This window comes from Danio rerio, chromosome 11, assembly GCF_049306965.1.
Source record: "Danio rerio strain Tuebingen ecotype United States chromosome 11, GRCz12tu, whole genome shotgun sequence".
In the NCBI taxonomy this organism is placed as follows: domain Eukaryota; kingdom Metazoa; phylum Chordata; class Actinopteri; order Cypriniformes; family Danionidae; genus Danio; species Danio rerio.
Window position 1 is genome coordinate 10,981,162 of NC_133186.1, and position 23,087 is coordinate 11,004,248.

General features: G+C 36.8%; 1 protein-coding gene across 49 annotated transcripts in view; it reads right to left on the reverse strand.

The window, feature by feature from the left end:
• mcf2l2 (MCF.2 cell line derived transforming sequence-like 2) overlaps positions 1–23,087 on the reverse strand; it is a 198,625-nt gene that overhangs the window by 159,645 nt on the left and 15,893 nt on the right. For 11 of the 49 annotated variants that reach the window (XM_073916434.1, XM_073916422.1, XM_073916412.1 and 8 more), the window contains exon 1: positions 22,458–22,739. The exons of 28 other annotated variants lie outside the window; for them this stretch is intronic. In XM_073916434.1, the coding sequence (XP_073772535.1) occupies positions 22,458–22,473 (16 nt within the window). In that variant the 5' untranslated portion in view covers positions 22,474–22,739. Of the gene's footprint in view, positions 1–14,466; positions 15,892–22,457; positions 22,740–23,087 lie in introns of those variants that run through there. 10 more of the 49 variants (XM_073916426.1, XM_073916425.1, XM_073916413.1 and 7 more) reach the window with 2 other exon arrangements.

Here is a 23,087-nt window from a genome sequence, read left to right on the forward strand (position 1 = left end):
CTGAGCACTAACAATTCCTTTATATAATTATTTTTTGTATGTCTTGCCTTTTGTATGTATTGCCTAAATGTAAACGTAAAAATAAAATTGAGTTTAGGGGCACGGCTATCTGTTTGCTGAACAATGAAACACAAAAGGGTTCCACACTAAGAAAACTGTCTGGATTCTGAGAAAAAAATAAGAGAAAAGAAGCACTGAACAATTTCAGAACAGCTGTTTTGGTGCATTGGCACATTTCAGAGGATTTTATAGAGCTGCATCGTCCAAATTTATCCAGACACACTTCAAAGAGAAGAGGTTTGGGGGTGTGGCTATCTGTCAACCAATGAAAGACAAGAAGGTTCCATGCTTCAATTTTTAAAAAAAATGCAAAGGAAAACTAAGTCATTTCAGCACAGCTGTTTTATAAAGCTGGCACGTTGTGGAAAGTTTCATATAGCTATATCATCCAAAATTGTCCAGAAGCCCTTCTGAGAGCAGGATGAGTAACTGTTGAGTTTCTCAATATGATTTCAAGAGTGCATGATGAGTTTCCTTACATAACAGTCAGTCTTGTTTTCCCAAAGCTTCACAGAATAAGATCATATTTCATAAAGCTGATTCAGAATAGTATTAGTATTGATCAAAACAACCCAAGGACGGTGCATATGATGTGAGGTGCTTTAAATACTCTGGCCTTGTTTCAAAAACAGAGAAAAGCTTGACTCAGGACGTCAATAAATCGAAAGGGAAATGAGTCTCCCACTTATGACTGCTTTAGATTGTTTGATCATTGTCATTTGATGAAAACTAGAGAGAGGTTGATATTTTTGGGTTGACACTAAAAGGTTCCCTTCACTTTTTCCAGCAACAGTACTTACAGTCTTCCTCCATGGAGAACTGAGAGAACCGTAGCAGCTTTTAGCAAAAAGTCTCCAGTGAGCATCTGGAAGAAGTGATACAGATGAAAAGGAAGTTTTGAGTGAGATGTATTCCATGCGGCAAAGCTTTAAAAAAACATGGGGGATCACATGGTTTGGAGTCCAGCTGCACTGAACATGAACAGCCTGAGAGAACAACTATGTTTATGTACCAAGTAGACACATTTCCCTAAACATTAGCGTGTTCGGATCAGGCATTGTATGGCCTTTCTGCGCCTTTCCTTCCCATTGTGCACCAGCTTAAAAACTACATTAATCAATGGAGAACTGAATATTGTTGGCTAGCATGGTCACATAAAACCCAGAGGAGATGTGCGATACATACTATATATGGAACTATATCACGAAATGTTCTGCTATGTATTGTGTTAAAGATATTAATGACAATAATTTATATGTATGCACAATGAACACAAAAAAGTTCTGTATAATTAGAAAATTAGGATTACTTTTCATATTTTATTATAAAAAACAGCTCCAGGATGAGCGCTATCCTGCAGAGCTCAACCACAATCAAACACGATGACATGGGCGTAGTAGCTGAAGGCGAATTCACCCTGCTTTGATTGAACTCTTAAAATTTCTAGTTTATTTGATCCTAAAGATCTGAGTGATCGGTTTGGATTCAGTAAGCATATCTGTAATGTATTGAGGTCCTAGGCCATTTAGTGATTGATAGATAAGTAATAATACTTTAAAATCTATTCTGAAAGTAACTGAGAGCCAGTGTGAAGACCTGAGACAGGTGTGATGTGCTCTGATTTTCTGGTTCTGGTCACCTGGCAGCAGCGCTATGGATGATCTGCAAACTGTCTGACTGGCTTTCTTGGGAAGGCCAGTGAGGAATCTATTACAGTAATCCACCCTGCTGCTGATAAAAGCATGAACAAGTTCTCACTGGAAACAAAGCATTTAATTCTTTGAAATAGCTAGTCAGGCTTTATAGGGTTGTATAAAATACACAAACTGATGTGCTGAAGCAGTTTAAAAATATACTTTGAAGGTTATCAGCTATCACTGCAGGAGTGAAAAGAGGATAACATGAAGATAACAATCAAACACTTACTGCAATATATGGATTATTTTATAACCCTAAAGTAATAAGGACTGCCCAATGGATCGGGGCCAGCGTGAAAGATGTTTGGGACAGTAGAGAGAATCGTTACTGCCCCGATCAGTGCTGCCTTGTCACAAAATTTTAATTTGCCTGCGACTATTTGTAAATGCTTGCAAATACAGTCTTAGAATCGAGAAACAATTTGTGCTTTTTAGTCTTTGAATGCTACCTTTTCTGTGAAGTCGTAAACACCATAATGCTTTTTTGTTCTGATTGGATGTTGTGAGAACGTAATTTTTTTCCACAACCTGATAAAAACCAGTACAGCGAAGAGATGGCAACATGACAGCAGCATCAAATTATTGGGGCTAAAAGAAAACGAATGTTTCTAACGTTGTGGAAACAGATATTTACATGGGTAAAACACAACAAAAAAATGAAGTGATGTTGTAACGACGGGGAGTGACACTGACAACAGAAGGTAGGATCCAAATGCAGGTTTATTCGAAGTCAGGCAAGCAATGGTCAACACAGGTGCAAACAGATCTATACAGGCAGTCCAGAATCGTAGTCAAACACAGGCGAAGGGTCAGAAGGCAGGTGGCTAAACAGGAGAACTGGATAAACAAGGCTAAGATCGAAACACGGGAAACCAAGACCAGGATAACGCATTGTAATGTCACCTTATAGATAAACAAGACTTGGCAACATGTGTGTGGAAAAGAGGGGTTTAAATAGTCCAAATAATCATTGTGTGGGTGGTTACAGCTGTGAGAGTTCAGTCTATGACAAGGTTCAGGTGGTGAATGCAATCAAGTTAGGTGAATGAGCATGGGTGTCAGGGAGAAGTGCATGTATGAAAACGTAGTCCAGGAAAAGTGTAGTTCTAAGTGTGTGTGTGTTTACCAGCGACATCTGGTGGTTGTTCGCTGGTGAATATGACAGATGTTTTGCATAGTTTTACGTCACTTTTAGGTCCACCACCTTTTGTTTTGCAATAAAATACCTGCACATCCATACTGCTGTATTTTACTGCTAAATATTTTAACATTTTAAAAATATTTCAATTCTAGATTCCTAACATTATTTTTGATACATTATTTAAAATAGTGGCTGAGAAATAGCAATTTTTTGATTTATTTATTTTGGTGGGACCAGTGACAAGTTTGGCAGGGCAAGTAAAAATCTGAACCGCTGGTCCAGTCGGGCCAGTAGAAAATGTCCTTAGCATTGAACCCTAGTAATGCAATGCTAACTTAGTCTTCATCACTGTATTGAATACTATAAAACTATCAATTTTATAGGTAATTGATAACCCTTTACAATAAGGGTGTATTAGTTAATGTTAGTAAATGCATTAGTTCACATAAACTAACAGTGAACAACTGAATAACATGCCGGCTTTGGAGTGGAAGTGTTAAAGTGGAAAGCTTGGCTTCAACTTGTATGTTATCCATGCCTGTTAACCATTTATTAACATGATTTATCATTAACAAAACATGTGTTAATGAAATTAGGAACCTTATTGTAAAGTGTGCACTACTTCAACATTATCTAATGAGTTATTCACTTTTTTTCATTATTTGTTCCTGCTAACTAACGCAGAAAAAAAGTACATTCGGGCTAGTGAGATCAAAAATGCTTCAGGTTTCACCCCACGCACATTCAGCACACACAAATACCCCATGCAGCAAAGGGGCCAGAGGCGCTGTAATGTTAAAGCAGAGAAAGCTAAAATGTCACCCAAACACTGCTATTTCCACAGAGCTCATTCTGTTTCTGTATTTGGGCTGTCAGATGACACAACACAAAAAGGGAAGTGCTTACAGTTTAGTTTTAATTATGTTCCAGAAAATTATAACAAACATATAGCTTGTATTTGGCAAAGGACAGCCAAAATTTTTCTCAGTTCAGTGCTGGATTCGACTAAAAACTCCTCAAACAACAAGCAGCTCCAATCATATTAGGACTGTGAGCCACAACCTGTAAGTATTTTAAATTGTTAAAATTGATCTATTACATGCACATTGCCTAGTGTTAACAGTTTGTTGTAGTAATTTGTAGCAAGGATATAAACAAGGATGTAAACAACAGGAAATACTGTTTGGCACAGTTACAATTAAGCTACAAATTCATATTTATCAGTCAAACCCCTAAAAACACCCTAAATCTTCAGCAGCTCTGCAGTGTCTCTCGATGTGGCCACTTTCCCTGCATTCTACATCTCAAATAGCGCACTCACAAAAAGATTTGTGAATGTTTCAAGTTATTTACACATGCTTAAAACCGAATATATAGACACTTCCTCCTAAAATATTCCTCCTAAAATAACCGGGATTTAATATTTTGCCCACATCGCTCAACTAATACACCCTTATTGTAAAGTGTTACCAAAAAGGTGTCATTTCAAACACTCGACTGACATTATGAAGGGAATTTAGAGTGAAAATTTGTCAATAAATCTGTTTTGTAAACAGGCTCAAGCACACAAAACTGCACACGTACTACTAATGTAAAGTTCATCATTCATCATTATAGAATTTCTATTATACTACAAACAATAAAATATTGGTCATCCCTAGAACACACACACATTTATGTAAAGTCTTTGTTTCTGCTGTCTATAAGACATATTATCTCAGTTGTCTAGGTCTGTATTTAATGGGTCACTAGGTCCTGTTAACCTAATACAAGTATCTGGTTACCAATGGATGACGAATGGGCCTTCGTCCAATCTGTCTGGGTAATTACAAAGCTCATTAATCACTCATCCCATCAGCAGGAGTTTAACGGTCAGATGATCAAGTGTCAATCACCTGTGCTGTCCCAGCCAGACAACGGCCTCTTCTGTTCCAGCATCACCCATGGGTCAGAATGTCAGAATCAATAAGTTAAACTCATTTACAGTCAGCAATTGCTAAACACACTAACTCACACATTGAGCTCAACACTGATTGCATTCACATGCAGTGAGGAGTTCATGAAGTGGAGAACACTGCGGCCAAAATTAGAACACAATGAGGGGCATGAAAGGACTGAATAAGCCTAAGGCTGGAGAGCTGAACATATACTGTACCTCTACTAGTATGCAAAAGACTGCACAGCAGAAATGTGGAACAAAGAGAACACTAGAGTTAATAAGAGCACATTGTTCTGTGATTGACAGCTTAATAATATGCAGCTTTATGTTTGCAAAAATAGACTTATTTGTGCTGCTTTATCAGTAATAAAACTATTCTGATATACATATTTATTGAAAAAAATTAATTATGTCCTGTAAGAGATGTGAGAGACTAGTGATGTCCTGTGAGAGACTACTCTACTAAAAATGACAGTGATTTTAATGGTTAAAAAAAAAAGTATAAAAATGCTATAATAAAAATCTATAACCTTTTTAATAGTATGTTTTCTTAATATATTCAGTGAAAAAAAAAAACATTAATTCACTTTCCCAGTTGCCTTTATGACACTTCTTAGGTGTTATTTATTTATTTTATTTATTTATTTATTTTTTGGCGGTATTGTGTTTCATTTTAGCTTTTCTCTTGAGTTATGAACATTAGAGATTTATGTTACACCTAATGTTGACAAAAAATGTTTGTTGCATTACTTTATCTTTATGTGTGTTAACATGATGGTGTTTAGTAGAACAAATGACACTGAGCACCATCTATATATTAGTATGTTTCTTTTCATACCCTCACAGGCCTTCCCAAAAAGACAGTCAAACAGTTAGAGTTCATTCAGAACGCTGCGACCAGGATTCTGAGCTGTTTACACTAGTGCCATTTAGTTTTAAAACGGCGTTTTAGAATGAAAACGATCGGCGTCCACACTCGCGTTTTACCCAGCGTTTCTGAACTGCTCTCCGTCCACACCAAAACGCTGAAAACGCACATCACGTGACCACACAGACACTCTCAGGCAAGCGCTGCAGCCAAACTACCCAGATGAGAGCTGTGCTAGTCGGACTTCTTATCAAGCATCTCTCGCTGGATCTAATCTCACTATATTTATTAAACGTGATATTTCATTCATCTTGTTGTCTGTATCTAACAACATATTCCCTGACTTTAGTCACTGTAATTTATTACTTGTTCACAGCTAACGTGTTTATGGCTGAGCGCAAAGATAAGTTAATGATTAATGTAACCACGTACATTCTGGATATTGACTGATCGCTTGCCTTTATTTCCTATAATGTATAAACTTATTGTATGTTATACTTTTAAGATGGCCATTATCGATTATTAAAACTGATATTCAGCAAAAGAGAGGGTTTCGTATTTTCACTGAAATTAAAAGGAGGCAGTTGTTATCGGCTTTGTTTTGTTATAAATATCCACACAGTAAAGATGACGCTCATATATGCAGCACGACGCCTCAACATTTCTGCTGTCCGTTAAGTTGTTAATATTAAAATGAAAATAGGCAGTTCCTTATATTATGTTTACATTTTATTGTTGAGAAAGTGAAACAACGTAGCCAGGGTGATGTGAATGAAGTTATACAGTACACTGTTCCCTTTGAAGATTTACCCGTGTCCTCGGTATAGTCTGTTTTCCATATCAAACTGAAAAGAAGAGACTGCAGCCATGATCAAACTTGCGAAGTTTTAACTTACACGAAGAAGATGAAGGACTGAACTGTGTGTGTTAGGCTCCTTAATATTGAGGAAAAGCCCCAATCAGAGAGGCGAATGTCTGCAGCCCCGCCTCCGTTTTCAGATGTCTCCGTTTTCCATCATCCACACTGAGACGTAGCAGCAGCTTTCAGAATGAAAACGGCCTCTCCAGTGTTTTCGAAACGTTCCGTTTTTGGCGCTCGAGAACTCCGGCGTAGTGTGGACGGATGGCGTAACCGTAGCAAAACTTATGCGTTTTCAAACTAAAACGCATTAGTGTAAACGGGGCCCCAGTAAATGAGAGCACATCACACCTGTCCTCAGGTCTTTACACTGGCTCCCAGTTACATTCAGAATAGATTTTAAATTATTATTACTTGTCTATAAATCACTAAATGACCTAGGACCTCAATACATTACAGATATGCTCACTGAATACAAACCTTCAGATCACTCAGATCTTTAGGATCATATAAACTAGAAATTTCAAGAGTTCAGTCAAAGCAGGGTGAATTAGCTTTCAGTTACTACGCCCCTCGCTGCTGGAATCAGCTTCCAGAAAGGATCAGATGTGTTCCAACATCAGGCACATTCAAATCAAGACTGAAAACACATCTGTTTAGCTGTGGCTTTACTGAATGAGCACTGTGCTACGTCTGACAGATAACGCTATTATGTTTTTCATTCTTTTATAACCCGTTTTGAAACATCTTTATTTGTTTTATCTGTTTTTTTTAATCATTTTTATTATTTGTCTTATAATTGTCTCTTTTATTCCTGTTTAATGTAAAGCACTTTGAATCGTCACTGTGTATGAAATGTGCAATATAAATAAACTTGCCTTAACTTGCCTCTGGTTCTGAGAAAAAGTTATTTGTGATGAGCATTGGTTCATGGGTTCACATGAGACTTTCTTATCCACACGGATGTGTTTTTGTCTGTGTCACAAAGTTAAGTTTTGTAGATGTTAGTACTTCAAAACATTGGTGTGTGACAAACAAATTATGATCATTTACCATAATATTTAGACATTTAATTGACATTTCTAGTCTATTTTAATGGTGAAATTCCAACAACCACAGCTGCCTTTTTGTTACCATAAATCTTATGGTTAGTTTTTACAGTGATCTCCTGCAAGAGGCTGTGAGGGATTAGTCATGTCCTATAAGAAATTGTGATAGACTAGTGATGTCTGGAAGAGACTAGTGACAAGCAATTGCCCAACCAAGCTCATTATTGATACATACCCTATATACATTTCTGGAGGTTGTAAAATACATCCCAGGAGGTACGTGTTTTTGCCAATTTCGTTTGCGCGAATCCACTAGAGGTCATGTGTACATTTTTTCCGATCTCAAATTTCTCTCATGAGTGGCCTGCTGTTCTTGTGTAAATCCACCAAAGGCCGATGTGGACTGACTGATTGACCGATACCCCCACCCACCCCCTTCCCTAAACCCAACCGATAGTGTTTTCAAAAGCACCAACTGACCTGCTCACCTTCTTTCTTGAACCCAACCGAAATAGTTTTCAAAAGCAATCAAGCAAAGGAAATGCACCTTGTCTGATTTTTACCACGTTTCAGATCTTACCATGTTTTCACCCTGTTATTTACTTGGTTATATTACTTTTCGCCATTATTTTTGTTTTATCTGCTTTCTGGAATTTTTCTTCACTGGACTAGAGCCCTGTCATCGCAGTCAACTCCTTTCAGTCCATCTACGTGCATGGTGAGCTACTGGGCAAACTGGTCACTGGAAAAGCCGTCCACACAGAGATAAGTGGTCTGCTTATAGAGTGAGAAAAAACAGAAGCCGTTGGCGGCGTCATACTGCTCCGTAGTATTCATTTTAAAGATGAATTGCAGCCATACGTAGTCCTGGCTACATATGTCACACTCTCCAGAAATGTATATAGGGGGGGTGTTTTCACAATGAGCCAGTGTGCAACAGCCTGTACCCTTCCTACTCATTTTTTAATTGTCACCTTCAGAAATTTTCTTTGTGCTACAACCACTGCTATTTTGACATTTTGATCACTGTTTTCCACAAAATAAAAGGCTTTTGTTGACGTGCCTTGGTTGTTTTGTAAAACAGCTGTTCTAGTCTAATGCAATATAACCAGAATAAATGACCGAAGCATGCAAAATTGCGTCACTAATGTAATTTAGATGACAGTTCACAGTTGGATGACATTGGTACAAGAACCTGTAACACTGATAAGCTATTTTTTTCTATTATTAAAACACATTAAACCCTTCAAAGTTCTCTGTTCTTAAGTCTGGGAATGCTTTCAGTCCAACGAGTGCAATTTCAATTGTGCACAAGATGCCACTTTATTGATGCAAATTACTACAAAGTGCAAGCACAACAGTAGCCAAAAGGTATGTACAACAATACTAATTGATCGATCTCATTTAGAAACTTATGTGGATTTAAATGGCAATTAAATCACCACATGACCTTGATGGATGGGGATTTTAAAGCAGCTCATGAGAAAAAAAACACAAGACATTGTAGATTATAATGGCAATAAAATCCCCAACTACTGTAAATTGTGGACATCCCTTATGTCCCAGTGAGAAACAATTACCGTCCAAATAACATCCAGACTCTCTTAAGTCAATGACCCTGATACTTCTCATTCCACTGGTTTAGAAAGACCTTATGTGTTGACCCAAAACAAACTTCAACACGCTCAATCAGCACTCGCTGGAACAGAAACCACAAATCAGCTCTCAGAGGGCTCATCTTCCTCTTTCTGATGCATTTCACGGTTTCACTTGAGTTCAGTGAAGTCAAACAGGGGACACTGCTGCATAACATCATGTAAACCAATCCCGGCTGTAGGGGGTCTTTGAAAACCAGAATCTCCAGTGGACACTTCATGAGAAACTTAGAAAACAACCAAATTTTAACCTGTGTTTTTTAACTGATGAATAATTTGTCATATCATTTCACTGACTTAAACTACAAGGCAATAATTACTGTACATGAAACCAGTTTGGATTAATAAAAACTATGACAAAAATGTATTGGCATTTAATAAAATCAAGACAAAAATGCTAAGAAGGGATAGTTTAGATCTGTTTAGACTCCGCTCAATAACCCACTGTTTGTATTTCCCATGTCTACACTTGTTTTCTCCAGAAGAATATAAAGAATTTGTAGATCTGTTGAAGTTGTATATACATGCCTAATGTATTACTGTGGCATGATAAAAGCTCCATTATTTTCGTGCCACCTTGCCCTCATCTCTCATTAGCATATACTTTAGTGCGCTTGCTTTGCTTTGATGACTTTCAGCTTTTCTCTGCTTTATATTACCATGATAATAAGATTTTAAAACTTTAGCACATTCAAAAACATCATTTGAGTCTCTAAGAACAGTTTTTATCACCACAGACTGGTCAGCGGACCTGGGGGGTGGGGGTTTGTACATAGTGTAGCTGTAAATATTCTGTTTGAATCCCAATGGCAGACATTTTTAAGAGGCGTTTACAGGACATCCAGTCCATTGTCCTGAGCCTTTGCCTCTGATCTCCATGATTTAATGCTCTTAAGACAGCAAAATAAAATGACGGTAAAATGAAAGCCCTTTGAGCTTAATAACGTTCGACAAGAAGGTCGGTGGTTGCAGTAAAGCTTTATCAAGGGCTCTGCTGTTCACAAATGGGATCTGAATATTTTATGGCACACAATCCCACAATCTTTCATGTTTCCCCTAAAGAAATGACTGAAAGTAGGAGAGGAAATCCCAGTGCTCACAACACTCATGTACTTCACTGTAGGCATCTATTTCAAAGCAGTAGTTTGGATAAGCCTCAGAATGTGTTTTACCATCATTTATATACAATCTTTAACCATCATGTATTGATTTGTTATGCTATTGACCCTAATCAGATTCGATACACTTCACCAAACATTACACTATAGAAAAAAAAATAAGTTAAAAACAGCAAACCTTAAAACTAAAACATTAATAACTGCCATAAATATAAACATGGCAGGAATTGGTTGTCCACGCACTGCCCGTACTGTTAATCATATCACCACTGTTGGAAACATGGTACCAAGCAAAGAAGACTCACCACGCACCCATGGTACTGTCCGACAGATTGCACGGGAGTCTGACAATTAATGACTCCAACATGTAAGCAATGCTTTATTTCAGTGCATACTGATTTAGTTTTCAAATAATAAAATTGAAGAATTCTGTCAATAATGGGGTTATCATTGTTTAACAAGGAAATGCAGTGATATAAATCAGGTGAGGTTGAAAACGTATATCACATAATTTCATCTATTTGCAATCTAATTACAAAACACAATTAAAGTTGGCGCTATTTTGATGGAATTCTGACTGAATTAATTTTGCTTTGATTTTTTTGAGACACGGATATATAAAAAAGAATATATTTAACTTCATGTTTATACTAATCATTTTAATAATAATAATAATAATCAATAAAAAAGAGATTTAATCATCATCTATGCTCGCAGAAAAAAAAAATCATACACATTTTAAAAATATAAAAATAACTGATCCTTTAAGTTTTATTTCTGGGTGAAATGTCACAAATTCCAGTATACAGTCTCTAAGGGCGTACTCACACTATGTACAGTTGCCTTGAACCGGGCCAAAGCACGCTTGTCCCCCCTCTCGTCTCCACCGATGGCCTGCACTCACATTACATTCGGGTCTGAGCACGCTTACTGCATCAATGATGGGCTGTTCAGTGAGCGCTCTCGCTCAGCAGCACAGTGGAGATTTCTTTAATTATATCAGTTTAGTCGTTTAAAATGCAGTGACACGCGGTCAATTATTTCGCCGAACAAGTCAGCCACTTTGACACTCATAAACAATCATAAAGTCCTCGTGCTGCAGGAATTAGGAGGTTTGCTGAAGGTGCAGCTGTCGTGCAGTAAAGGGTTTGCATCTTTAATGTACTACGACAGTTTGCGTTCAATGAACAGTAAAAAAGATTAATTAATCCATATGAAACAGTCCCTTAAAAGTCACATATGGCGTTCAGTTTCGGGCTCTGGCGCACTTTGCACTCACACTATTGCATACCATGCCAAAGCCCAAGTATATCACGCTCAGGCACACCTCTTCTAACCGGGCCAGGGCTGGCCCAGTGAACCAGGACTGAGCCCGATTCAAAGCACTCACACTTCTCAAACGAGCCGGGAAACGGGCCTGGGCACGGTTCAGATAGCATAGTGTGAGTAGGCCCTAAATCCACATTCCTACAGAAAAGGAAGCCTCCACACATGAACACAAATCAGCCTCTTAGACAGAATCAGATTAATTAATGATTGATATCACAGACCTGTCACACAAAACAACCAAATAACAAGCCATTAGAAAGAGAAACTGTGTGTGGACTGTCAGTGCAGAGACTTAATGTTTTGTTTGTGCCAAACATCCGTACTCAGAATCATTTTACAATTGCACGAAGAAAGCAGCTTTTAGTTAGCCAACTGGCCTAATTGTGCAAAAACAAGCACTTTCCCCAAGAGCCACATGCAGAAGTGTGTGTGTGCCTGGTGTGTAGCAGCTGGGTGTTCAGATGTGTTTGTGTAAAGCTGAGTGTGACCTAGTCTGGAGTGGACAGGTGTGTTTGATTATTGTGGCGTGCTTTAAAGAGGCTCTTGAGGGAGTCTGGTCATCTTTGAGGAAACCGGCTTCTCAACATATGTATGCCATACTGCATATACAGCCATGATGAGAGTTAGTCGAAAACATGTCTAAAAATTCTCTTGGCTTAGGGCATAATTTCTGGTATTTTAAGTATGAGGGTTTTTTAAAGTAGCAGATGATGAAAAAGAACAACAAACCAGAGCATGAAGTGACTAAAACAGCTAAATAAATGGATTCATGTTTCAAAAGAAATAAAATAAATGTATAACAAAAAACAAAAATAAATAATAAATTAAATAATTAAAAAAAACACAAATAAATTTTTTTTAAAAAGTCTATTTTTCACACCATAAGGGGCACCGGATAATAAGACGCAATCTCAATTATGGGGTCTATTTTTGTACCTAACCCATACATAAGGTGCACTGTATTATAAGGCACACGCTAAAACATACGGTCTACAAAAAAGGCTAACAGAGGCAAAACGGTGAGTTTAGTTGAACTTACTTCTACTATTTCACAATAAACTCATATTATTCTTTAATCAATCTTCTCCCACAAATCCATTAAAGTCTACATTTTCTGTGTCTGAATTGAACAGCTGAGCAATTTTAGAACTCAGTGCACACATAAAGATTATTAGGCGCAGGGCCGATTTTTAACATTATTTAAGGCTCTTAGGTGTGCCATATGGTGAGGAAAATACACCATATCTTTACTTTTTACCAATCACAACAACAAAAACATTATTATTATTATTAGTAATAGTAGTAGTATGAATAATAATAATAATAATACAATTATCATAACGTTACTTATTTATTATAAAGAGAATGCATTAAAAAAAATCATACAAAATAAATGACAAAACTACATACATAAAAAAAAACATATATCCAGAAATATTAGTGCCCCTTTTTTCTTTTTTTTCTTTTCTTTTTTTAAATATTTCCCAAATTATGCTTACCAGAGCAAGGAAATTTTCACAGTGTGTTTGAAAATATTTTTTATTGTGGAAAAAGTTTTATTTGTTTTATACCGATTAGAACAAAAAAGTTTTTGATTTTTTCAAAACCATTTTAAGGTCAAAATTATTAGCCTCTTTAAGCAATTTTTTTTTTCGATAGTCTACAGAACAAACAATCATTATACAATAACTTGCCTAATTACCCTAACCTGCCAAGTTAACCTAATTAACCTAGTTAAGCCTTTAAATGTCACTTTAGGCTGTACAGAAGTGACTTGTAAAATATCTAGTCAAATATTATTTACTGTCATCATGGCAAAGATTAATCAGTTATTAGAAATGTGTTATCAAAACTATTATGTTTAGAAATGTCTCCGTCAAACAGAAATTGGGCAAAAAAATAAAAAATAAACAGGGGGGTTAATAAATGAGGGGGGGCTAATAATTCTGACTTCACCTATATACTTAAACATTGTACACAGTACGCACACACTGTAAATAATATATAAATTAGGCAATCACAAATGAATATTTTTTTTCCTAAATCAAAATACATACAAAACAAATACTTTTTTAGAATCAATATAAAAAATAAAAACTACTTCATTTGTTCTTTTTGTTCCCATCTGACCCCATGACATTCACAGTACAGCTCCTCTTTTAGCTCACAGAGGTTAAAGCATGCAAATACAAGGCAATTGAAAACAAAGATAACCGCTTCCTCTGCCATTTCTGCTTTCAAAACAAATGTAGCCAGAATGATGAATGAAGATGCCAATCTGACCCAGCCATGTAATCCTCTTTAAGAGTGTCTGATGCTTTAAACTTCTACACACACACACATACACCACACACACATTTGGTTTACTGTATGTAAATAGAAGGGACTTTCCATAGACTTTTTTTATTTCATACTGACCAAACAGTATTTTTTATATCCCCATAACCAAATTAACCATAAACATTCCACTTCCAGAAAGCCAACTACACTTTCAGATAAACATCATATAGAGTTTTAACTCATTTAGTATTTAACTAAATGAAGGCTGGTCCCCACACTGTCAAAAATCACAGGTTTTTACTATCCAGTAGCATAAACACACACTGCACAACTACACACACACACACACACACACATCCACCAATTATGCACAAACTGCACCCATGCTGAAGTTTTTTTTTTTTATCTATGGTTGCATCAGAATTGTAGTGGAGGGAAAGAGGAAGGCGAGGGTGTATGAGGAAGACATACTTCTCCTCGTTGCTAATTCAGTCTCCAGACACACTCCCAGGAAACGATGATAGGATTCCATTTCTCCAGCTGAGATGCGCACCAAAGTAAAGGACGCTCCCTGTGAGTACAGTCCACAGACCGAGCAACGGGACTGGGCAGTTTGGTAGCCGTTCATAGCGCAGTACAGAAGAAAAGCCTGTTCATGCTCAAACTGACCCTCTACAGCTCTCTGGACGACACTCTAGCTGTGCGGCTCCTGTGTGAGCTGAGAGAGGTGTGAGGTCACAGCAAAGCAAGGACAAAAGTAGTGCTGTCCCTGGATTAAGACAACTATTCTAGTTCACTTCTCCTGTGGCGAATATACTTACACACACACCTCCACCTGAGTGCTGTGTCTCTCTCAGAGCTGTCATAGTACACAAGTTCACATCCACACACACACCTGTTTCCCCCTTAGAGCTGTGATACTACACAACACACACATTTGATTATTTTATTTGGAATGACTAATGCTAATTAAAGCAACACAGCATCTAAATAATCACAAAGAGTCCATTATGTTTTACAGTACAAGCAATGTGCACATAAATACAGTCACCGAAAATCACATGACAATATTAAAACACTCAAATTAGCCATATAAACAGTTCTTCTCCAGACCTATGTAATGTAATGTAAAGTGTGTATTTAAATAGTGCATTTGGTGTGTATGGCCATACACCCAAAGCGCTTCACAGTCATGAGGGGGTCTCTCCACACCACCACCAGTGTGCAGCATCCACTTGGATGATGCAACGGCAGCCACGGGACAACAGCGCCAGTGCGCTCACCACACACCAGCTATAGGTGGAGTGGAGAGACAGTTTGTTTGTTTGTTTGTATACTTTATTGTATACTTTATTGTTTATCAAGCTGTCTGTATAAACAAACACACACACACACACACACACATAGACACACAGCATCACATTGTCTCTCATTCACACACATACACAAACATAGACAGCACCAAACAAATAAACACACACACACGTGCATGCACGGACGTAAGCTTGCTTGCTCAGGAGCGATATTGTGAGACCGCCCACTTCTGTCCAAATTACACCAGAGTTACCGACCGCTCCCGCGCTTTATTCGGAATTTATACCCGCGCTGCATGAAATCCGGTCAGTTCCCGCCACAATGCACAGGTACAGCCATGGGAATGCAGACCTATATCCAGAAGTATCGCTGTAACAGCCGAGAGGAAAAGAGAGGGGAGGAATAGTCACGCCAGCAGGTGAAACAGGCCACAGTGAGAGAGATAGAGAAATGGAGTTCACTTTCATTACCTCAATCGATGAGAAATAGGGGTTTCTGCTATAAGTGTCAGTGAAAGACTGTCCAGAAAACACACACACGCAGTCAAATTGTGCATCTTTGTGTTTCTGCGTTTTTAAGTAGTTGGAGCCAGGAGTGTTGTAAATACCCGCACTCGCCTCCCTCGCGACAGAGCACATATGAGATAAATGACGTCAGTACATAATAGCCGGTTATGATTGTTAATGAAACGATACCAAATTGTTTGCGTCTGCATCGCGGTGCACCGAAGAAACAATTAATTTTGACAACCCCAATAAATCATATTAGTTCAATTTAAATCTAATATTTTCCTTTTAACTTGATTAATTAGACACAAGTATGCCCATAAAACACAGCTAAGTAATACATAAATAATAAATAATAAAATGACTTAATTAAATACAGTCCTAATGAACTGTAAGCCATTATCAAGTTTGTATCAGCATTTTTTATTAATTAACTCTTATTTTCTTTTATTAAAACAAGATACTACCTTGTATCTAATACAAGGGAGTGTACAAATTCACTTTTGCTTTTTTAAGGACGGAAAAATACATGGCTCATGATCCAACAGGGTTGTGCTTATTCTAGTAGTTATGGGTGTGCTTTGAGCATAACGTATATATAACCAATCAGAGTCTCATCTCCTATTGCCTTAAGGAATCAGTTTCGTTGCACCATGGTGCATTTGCTGTTCACATGGCAGACTTTGTGAGACGAAAAACTGAAAGCTTTACTGGCGAGAAAACAGTTAAACAGACTATCTGCAGTGTGAGGATAAAGAACAAGCCTCCTGCATTCGGCCTCTTTACTTTATTTTCACACTTTACTCCTTTACTTTTGTGTAAAAGGAAACGGTGTTGTACACACTCCACTAAAAACATCCATTAGCCTACATATTTATTTTATTAGTTAAGCGAAAGATAAGTTTCAAAACTGTTTCTAAATTCAGTTCTAATTTCCAGCAAACAAATAATTGAACAATAATAATGAAGTGTGGTCAAAAAACTGAGTTATATCCAAACACATCCTATTCTTGCCCCATATGGTGACGCAAAGGTCTCCAAAACACGACAGGTGGACAAATCTAAACTTGTTTTTATTCAAACAAATACAAATATGCATATATTAAATATTACTGCTAATAATAATAATAAAATTATACAAATTCAAATTGTCGTTACTGCTGAAAAAACTTTTAAAAGCCCCCATAAAGAAGGCATGGAATGCCATTTTAACCCTTTATTTAAACCAATTTTAAACATGTGTAAAGATATTTGTGTATTTCTGTACATCCTGTGTGTCTTAGGCAATGTGTACTCGTTTACATACATAGGCACATAATTACCGCACTCTGTGCTGGACTTTAAACTAGGTTTTAGTTAATCAATGGCGCGGTCTATTTCAGTTCTTCAACATAGCAACGCACCAACATTGCGCCTTTAAAACACCTCATTTTCAAACCAGCACACCCATGACTCCACAAAGTGGTGCAAATGGATTTGCTATTTAAATAACATGGTGCAAAACGGGAAAATTACAGTTGCGCTGGTCTGAAAATAGCAACAAATCGTCTTGTGCTTTATCGCGCTGGGTGTATGATAGGGTAACCCTTAGTTACTGACAAAAAAAAATAAATAGGCTTTACTTTTATTTTCTTACACTGTTAATGGACATAAAAAAAAGCTAGTTACACAGAAATATTTACAAATTGTGAAGCAGAAACAACTGGGGGAAAAAAGGGAAGCATATATTTAAAGAACAATCTATATTTGTACTCTATAATATCTGTACTACTCAGAAATTCAAACATAGATTAAAATGTACTGTATGCAAAGTTCCTTTTAGTGGAACATCTTCCTCATTGCACTGATGCTGATAATGATAGCATGCTCAGTATCCTCTGTGTCGTAATAATTGACACCATCTCAAGAGGATTACAGCAGCACAGTATTCTTCAGTGTGTGTGTGTGTAGGCGTGTTCTATACTTCTGTTCTTTTCCTAAGTAGGCTCTCAATTGGGCACAAAGGAATATTCTCCCACTAATAAAAAGCTTTGTCTTCATTTACTAAACCCATTTGACTTACTTTTTATTTGTAACATAAAAGAAAAACGGGCCATTATTTTTTAGAGTCTGCCGAGCTTGAAAATGAAAAGGCACACCACAACATTAGTATACAAGCAGTTCATCTATTGTAATCCACCCTAGATGAAATATTTAAATACATTTTCTCATTTTTAGCAGTTTTGCATAAACAGTATCTGCTAATTTGCTACAAAATCAACTTGTTACAGCATACAAGTCCAGTGGTACACAACGTCATAAGACGTTAATATTAGGTTAAATTTAGGTCGTGACATCAGGTAACTAAAATTAAATGTCTAGCCAGCATCTAAGGATGTTATCAAGGATGGTATCAAATGACACTGATATTTGGTTGATTTTAAGTTGTGTTGGAAAGTGACCAAAATCCAACGAGCCAACATCTTAAAATACTGACATTTCTTTGTCAGGCATGGTACCCAAGATCCAACCTCTGATAGACGTCATAGTTGTAATGTCCACACAATCGATACATTTACATGTACACTAAAAATTAGGTGAATAATAATTCTACCATGTAAAAAGACATTTTTTATTACTTTAATCCGATTAAAGTCATAATCAAACTAAACAGAAATTGGATTAAGACGGAGTTTGCTGATTTTAGTTGCATTATTGAAGTGCAGTACAGACTTATAAACACCTCAATCAAACTATTACCGTCATGTAGGATTTTGCCACATTGTGTGACAGGATATTTTATACACACATGGCTGTTAGACACTATTCTCTGCACCTAGTGAGTGGACCACAATTTTTCCTATTCCATGTGTGGTATCAAATTTCTTTAAAACAACACTCATTCAGCAGTTCATACTCACAAAAAATATATATACTAAATAATATCACGTTTATCACGGGAAGCATGCATGAAATGTTCCTGAATAAAAATGAAAGTGCCAAAAATGTTAAATGAAACACCCAAAATTACATGAAACTCCAGAGGAAATGTGTATAGCGTGGTGACGCAATGAGGTTAATCGAATTATGTGCTATAACATGTAAAATGGGATCATGAAAGAAACATTCAAAAAGCAACTCATGTATATGCCTTCATCATATTATTTTCTTAATCAGATTTAAGGCCCGTGCACACAAAGACGTTTTTTGCTCGCGTTTTCCGTCGACGTTTAACGCCTCGTGACTAAATAACGGGCGTCAATGTGATCGTGCACACCAATGCACAAAACGCCAGATTTGCAAAAGAGTCATTTGAAAAAAAATGCTCATGCTCATTTTTTTGTTATGACGTACCGCTTCAAAACCTTCTCCATTAATCAGATCAGAACTTTTGTTCACGTGCACGGAGCTGCTGAAGTTACAGTAAACAGCACTTGGAAGCGCTCAAGCGCAAAACTGTCAATGTGAGCGCACAATGAAGAAGATGCCCAGAGGCGATATAAACGTAGAGCTGCTTATTGCTCTTGTGAACACTACTCATTTCTTCATCGCTAGAGCTGGAGCCGCTGCTTAAACCATCCATGCTTGTTCGAGTCACCAGTAACTTTAACAACAAGCATGTAAACTTCCTCTCCTCCTCTTTTTCTGTGTTATAAGAGGGTGTCAGAAGCCTGTATTGTGCAGAAGTTGTGCAGCGTCATCTAACGTCAAAAGAGTGATTTTGCATACTCTTCAGCTTGACGCCAGTGAAAAGCGCTTGGGTTTGAATTCTGAAAACGTCTCGTAAAACGCTGACGATAAACGCAAACGAAAAGCATCCCAGTGTGTAGGAGCCTTAAGGCAAATATTACTGATGTCCATGTAAACATAGTCAGTGACAAACTGTATCATCATTATACGTTGATATTTGGTTGATTTTAGCTTGGACATTGACTGAACATTGAGTTTTGACGTCAACCCAATTTTCATTTTCATTTGCGAACAAAATGCACCATCTCCATGACTTTGGGGTACAAGGTCAATCTAACCGGGGAGGCAGGGAGGCTGCAATATTGAAAATAAGGCAATATTGTCTATCATAAATTTTGACATTATTTGACAGAATCCATTTATAAATCTGGCTATTTAGACAAAACATGTTTGTCCACATCGTTAGTGTAGCACAAACTGTGCCAAAGCTACAATTATATTCACTGAAGCTTAGCATTTAATGTTTTACTTGCATTGTGAATTCAGTCCCTCAACAAAACTTTTTCAGAGGTGACTAATCTAAATGCATTCGATCAAACCCAGCATGCGTAAATGTAATGATGCAAACACTTTACTCATTAGCACTTTTAACTAGGGTCAATCATAATAGTTTAGGTTACTGAACAGTGGCACCCTTTACCTCATCTTTAATTTGTGTTCATTTTGGTGGCATTTTGCCACAAAACACCATTGTTGATAGACAAAGTTCTAAAAGCTAATAATTTAGCCACAACAGTGAACTTATAAGATTATACATGTACTGCACCAACTGAGTGAGAATGCAGATTTTGTTGCAATTTAAATGCTTGAGCGGAAAGTAAGAGGATTAGAAATATGCTTCTTTATATGAAGAAATCAACAGAATACTTTTTACATCATGTGTAATATTACTGTAATTTTTAATTAGTTAAATCCACAACATGTCAGCACTGAACTGGGTCATTGTATGTTTAACAGTTGCCAAGAGCTTATGTGAAGAAAAAATTGAAACTAATGTACTTCAAAAAAAACTTTTTGCTACAGTGTTGAGGACAGAGGGGGTTCAAGTATTCCTGGGTCTGCAAGTGTAAAAAGTAGGCAGGGCAATGTTTCATTCAGATTTCAGAATGAAATGGCTAAAGATTTGACATACTGTAATGGTCTTTAATCTTAAATCTAACTTAAAGACACATTTTTACTCTCTTGCCTTTGACTGATGCATGCATGTTATTTTTGTATTATTTATATTTTAGTATTACTTTTAAATATATTTTATTGTATTTTTAATACCAGTTATTTTTAGTTTTATTGTCTAGTTTATTTTATTGTAAAGCACTTTGGATCAACTACGGTTGTGTTAAATTGTGCTCTATAAATAAAATTTGCCTTGCCTTGCCTAATCTGTTAAAACGAGTCGACTCTTTTTTGAGAGACATGGTGCACTTTCAAATTTAAACCTCAGGCCGATGCTTTCATTCACTTACAGCGGGTAATTTTCAAAACGCATAATAGGGGCTTGTTGAATTTGACTTTTTTGTAAAGGTAACGGTCAATATTATGTCGCAAAACAAGTCATCTGTGTGTGGCAGGCAATAGCACTGTGCAAATCCATGAATGAACATTCTGAAGTGATGATTATCTGTGCTCAGGTGGGGGGGCATGAATACTGTGTAGGGACCCTGTCAATTGGAACACAGTTCATGCATGAAACTCTCAGCTAACAAGCTGGTTATCTAAATCAGTTGTGTTAAATAAGAGAGACATGCGACAGGAATTGAGAACCACAGATTTGATCACTTAATTAGCACTAAACGCTCTAAAAAATAACTTTAGTTTTTTACTGTATAGAGTTTATAATGTGATTACATTCATGCTTAAGTTGATGAGATGGATAGAACTGTTGCGTGTAAAGAAAACACTGCTCTGCTGAAAACACTGCTGAAAAATGCTAATCATTATTAGTTTAAAGGGACTGCAAACCAAATGTTAAAGTGCTTTTGTTCATATACCAGTACATTTTAAATAAAAGTTTACAATAGAATATTTGTAAATACATTACCGATTGTGTTGCTAAACAGTGCAAGTAATCAGATAAAATTATATTTTGTTTTTTTAAAAAGGACTATCTTTAATGCCATTTAATGCAGTTAAAAAGTTCTTTTTAAAAAAGTATTGGTTCAGGAACTATTTAGGCACCATACATCTAAACGTGTCATACAAAAATAAATGACATCCAATCAGAATAATACGTCCAAGTCTTACATTTAATTTAATCCTTCATAAATACTGTATTTGTAGCTTCAGAAGTCTTATATACTTGATTTATTAATAATTTTTTGTTGCTGTTTGAAATGCCTCATTAACATCCATAACATGAGGGATAAGCTTAAAAAATGGACATGCTCCACAAAATAATAATAATAATTACAAAAAAAAAAAAAAAAAATATATATATATATATATATATATATATATATATATATATATATATATATATATATATATATATATATATATATATATTAGATCTATACATTTTAAAGCCATTTATTTATTGATTAAACTATCCTGTTTTAGAGCTTTTGACAATCACCTTCTTGACCTTATTAAGAAAGAAAGTGAACTGTCTTATCAGTTTCTGACCAAACGAAATGCCTGAGCAGGATTATAAAGAAGTAACACAGTTCTGAATCACCACTTGCACATTTTTCCAGTCACATTGCTGTGTGTCTAATCATTATTAAGCTCATAAACCTCTTTTTCTTTCCCAGAAACACCTCACACCATCCAAACCAAAGCCATTACAACTCTTATTATAATAATTATAACATCTCTCTCTGAAATGGCTCATTTATCTCTCGCAGAAATATATACATAAACATCAACAACACGCAAATCTTAAAATCTGCTTAAAAAGAGGGAATGCTGACTTACACATAACTGAACCCATTGTGCCGACGGTCCTGCGCCGCGCAAAACCACTGACCCTCAAAACTCCCTCACTCCGAGTGTCTCCTTCAGGTTGCGTTTTACTCCTGAGAGTCGAATAAGATATTAAGGGAGAAACGTGTGCATCTGAGATGCAGGTAACACATTGACATGCTTTCTACAAATATCTCGGAGAATGCCAGAAGCGCCGGCAGTTTCCTCTTCCTTTCTCTCCCAGCGAGACATTCATCACTGCGCTGTGTTCTGTGGTTAAAGTACGTCAGGAAGAACTTCTCACAAACACACAGATTCCTTTTCCCCTCTCCACCCCAAAACAGAGCCCCGCTGCACACACACACACACATACACACACACAAACCCCTCCCCTCACCCCTCACACATGAGACGGCATCATGTGGCACTGGCTGTTAAATCTAAACCCGAGGACATAACTTTTCTCAGGCTATTTGACGATGGAAAACAAATGTAATGTGTTAATCTTCAAAGCAGAGCGTCAGAAATAAACCCTCGCTTGTACTGTAGGTGAGCTAATGTTACATTGGTAACTTCAGACATTCCTGTGGATGGAAACCTTTGTGCTTGTAAAGAAAAAAAAAAAGACATTTCACTCTGGAG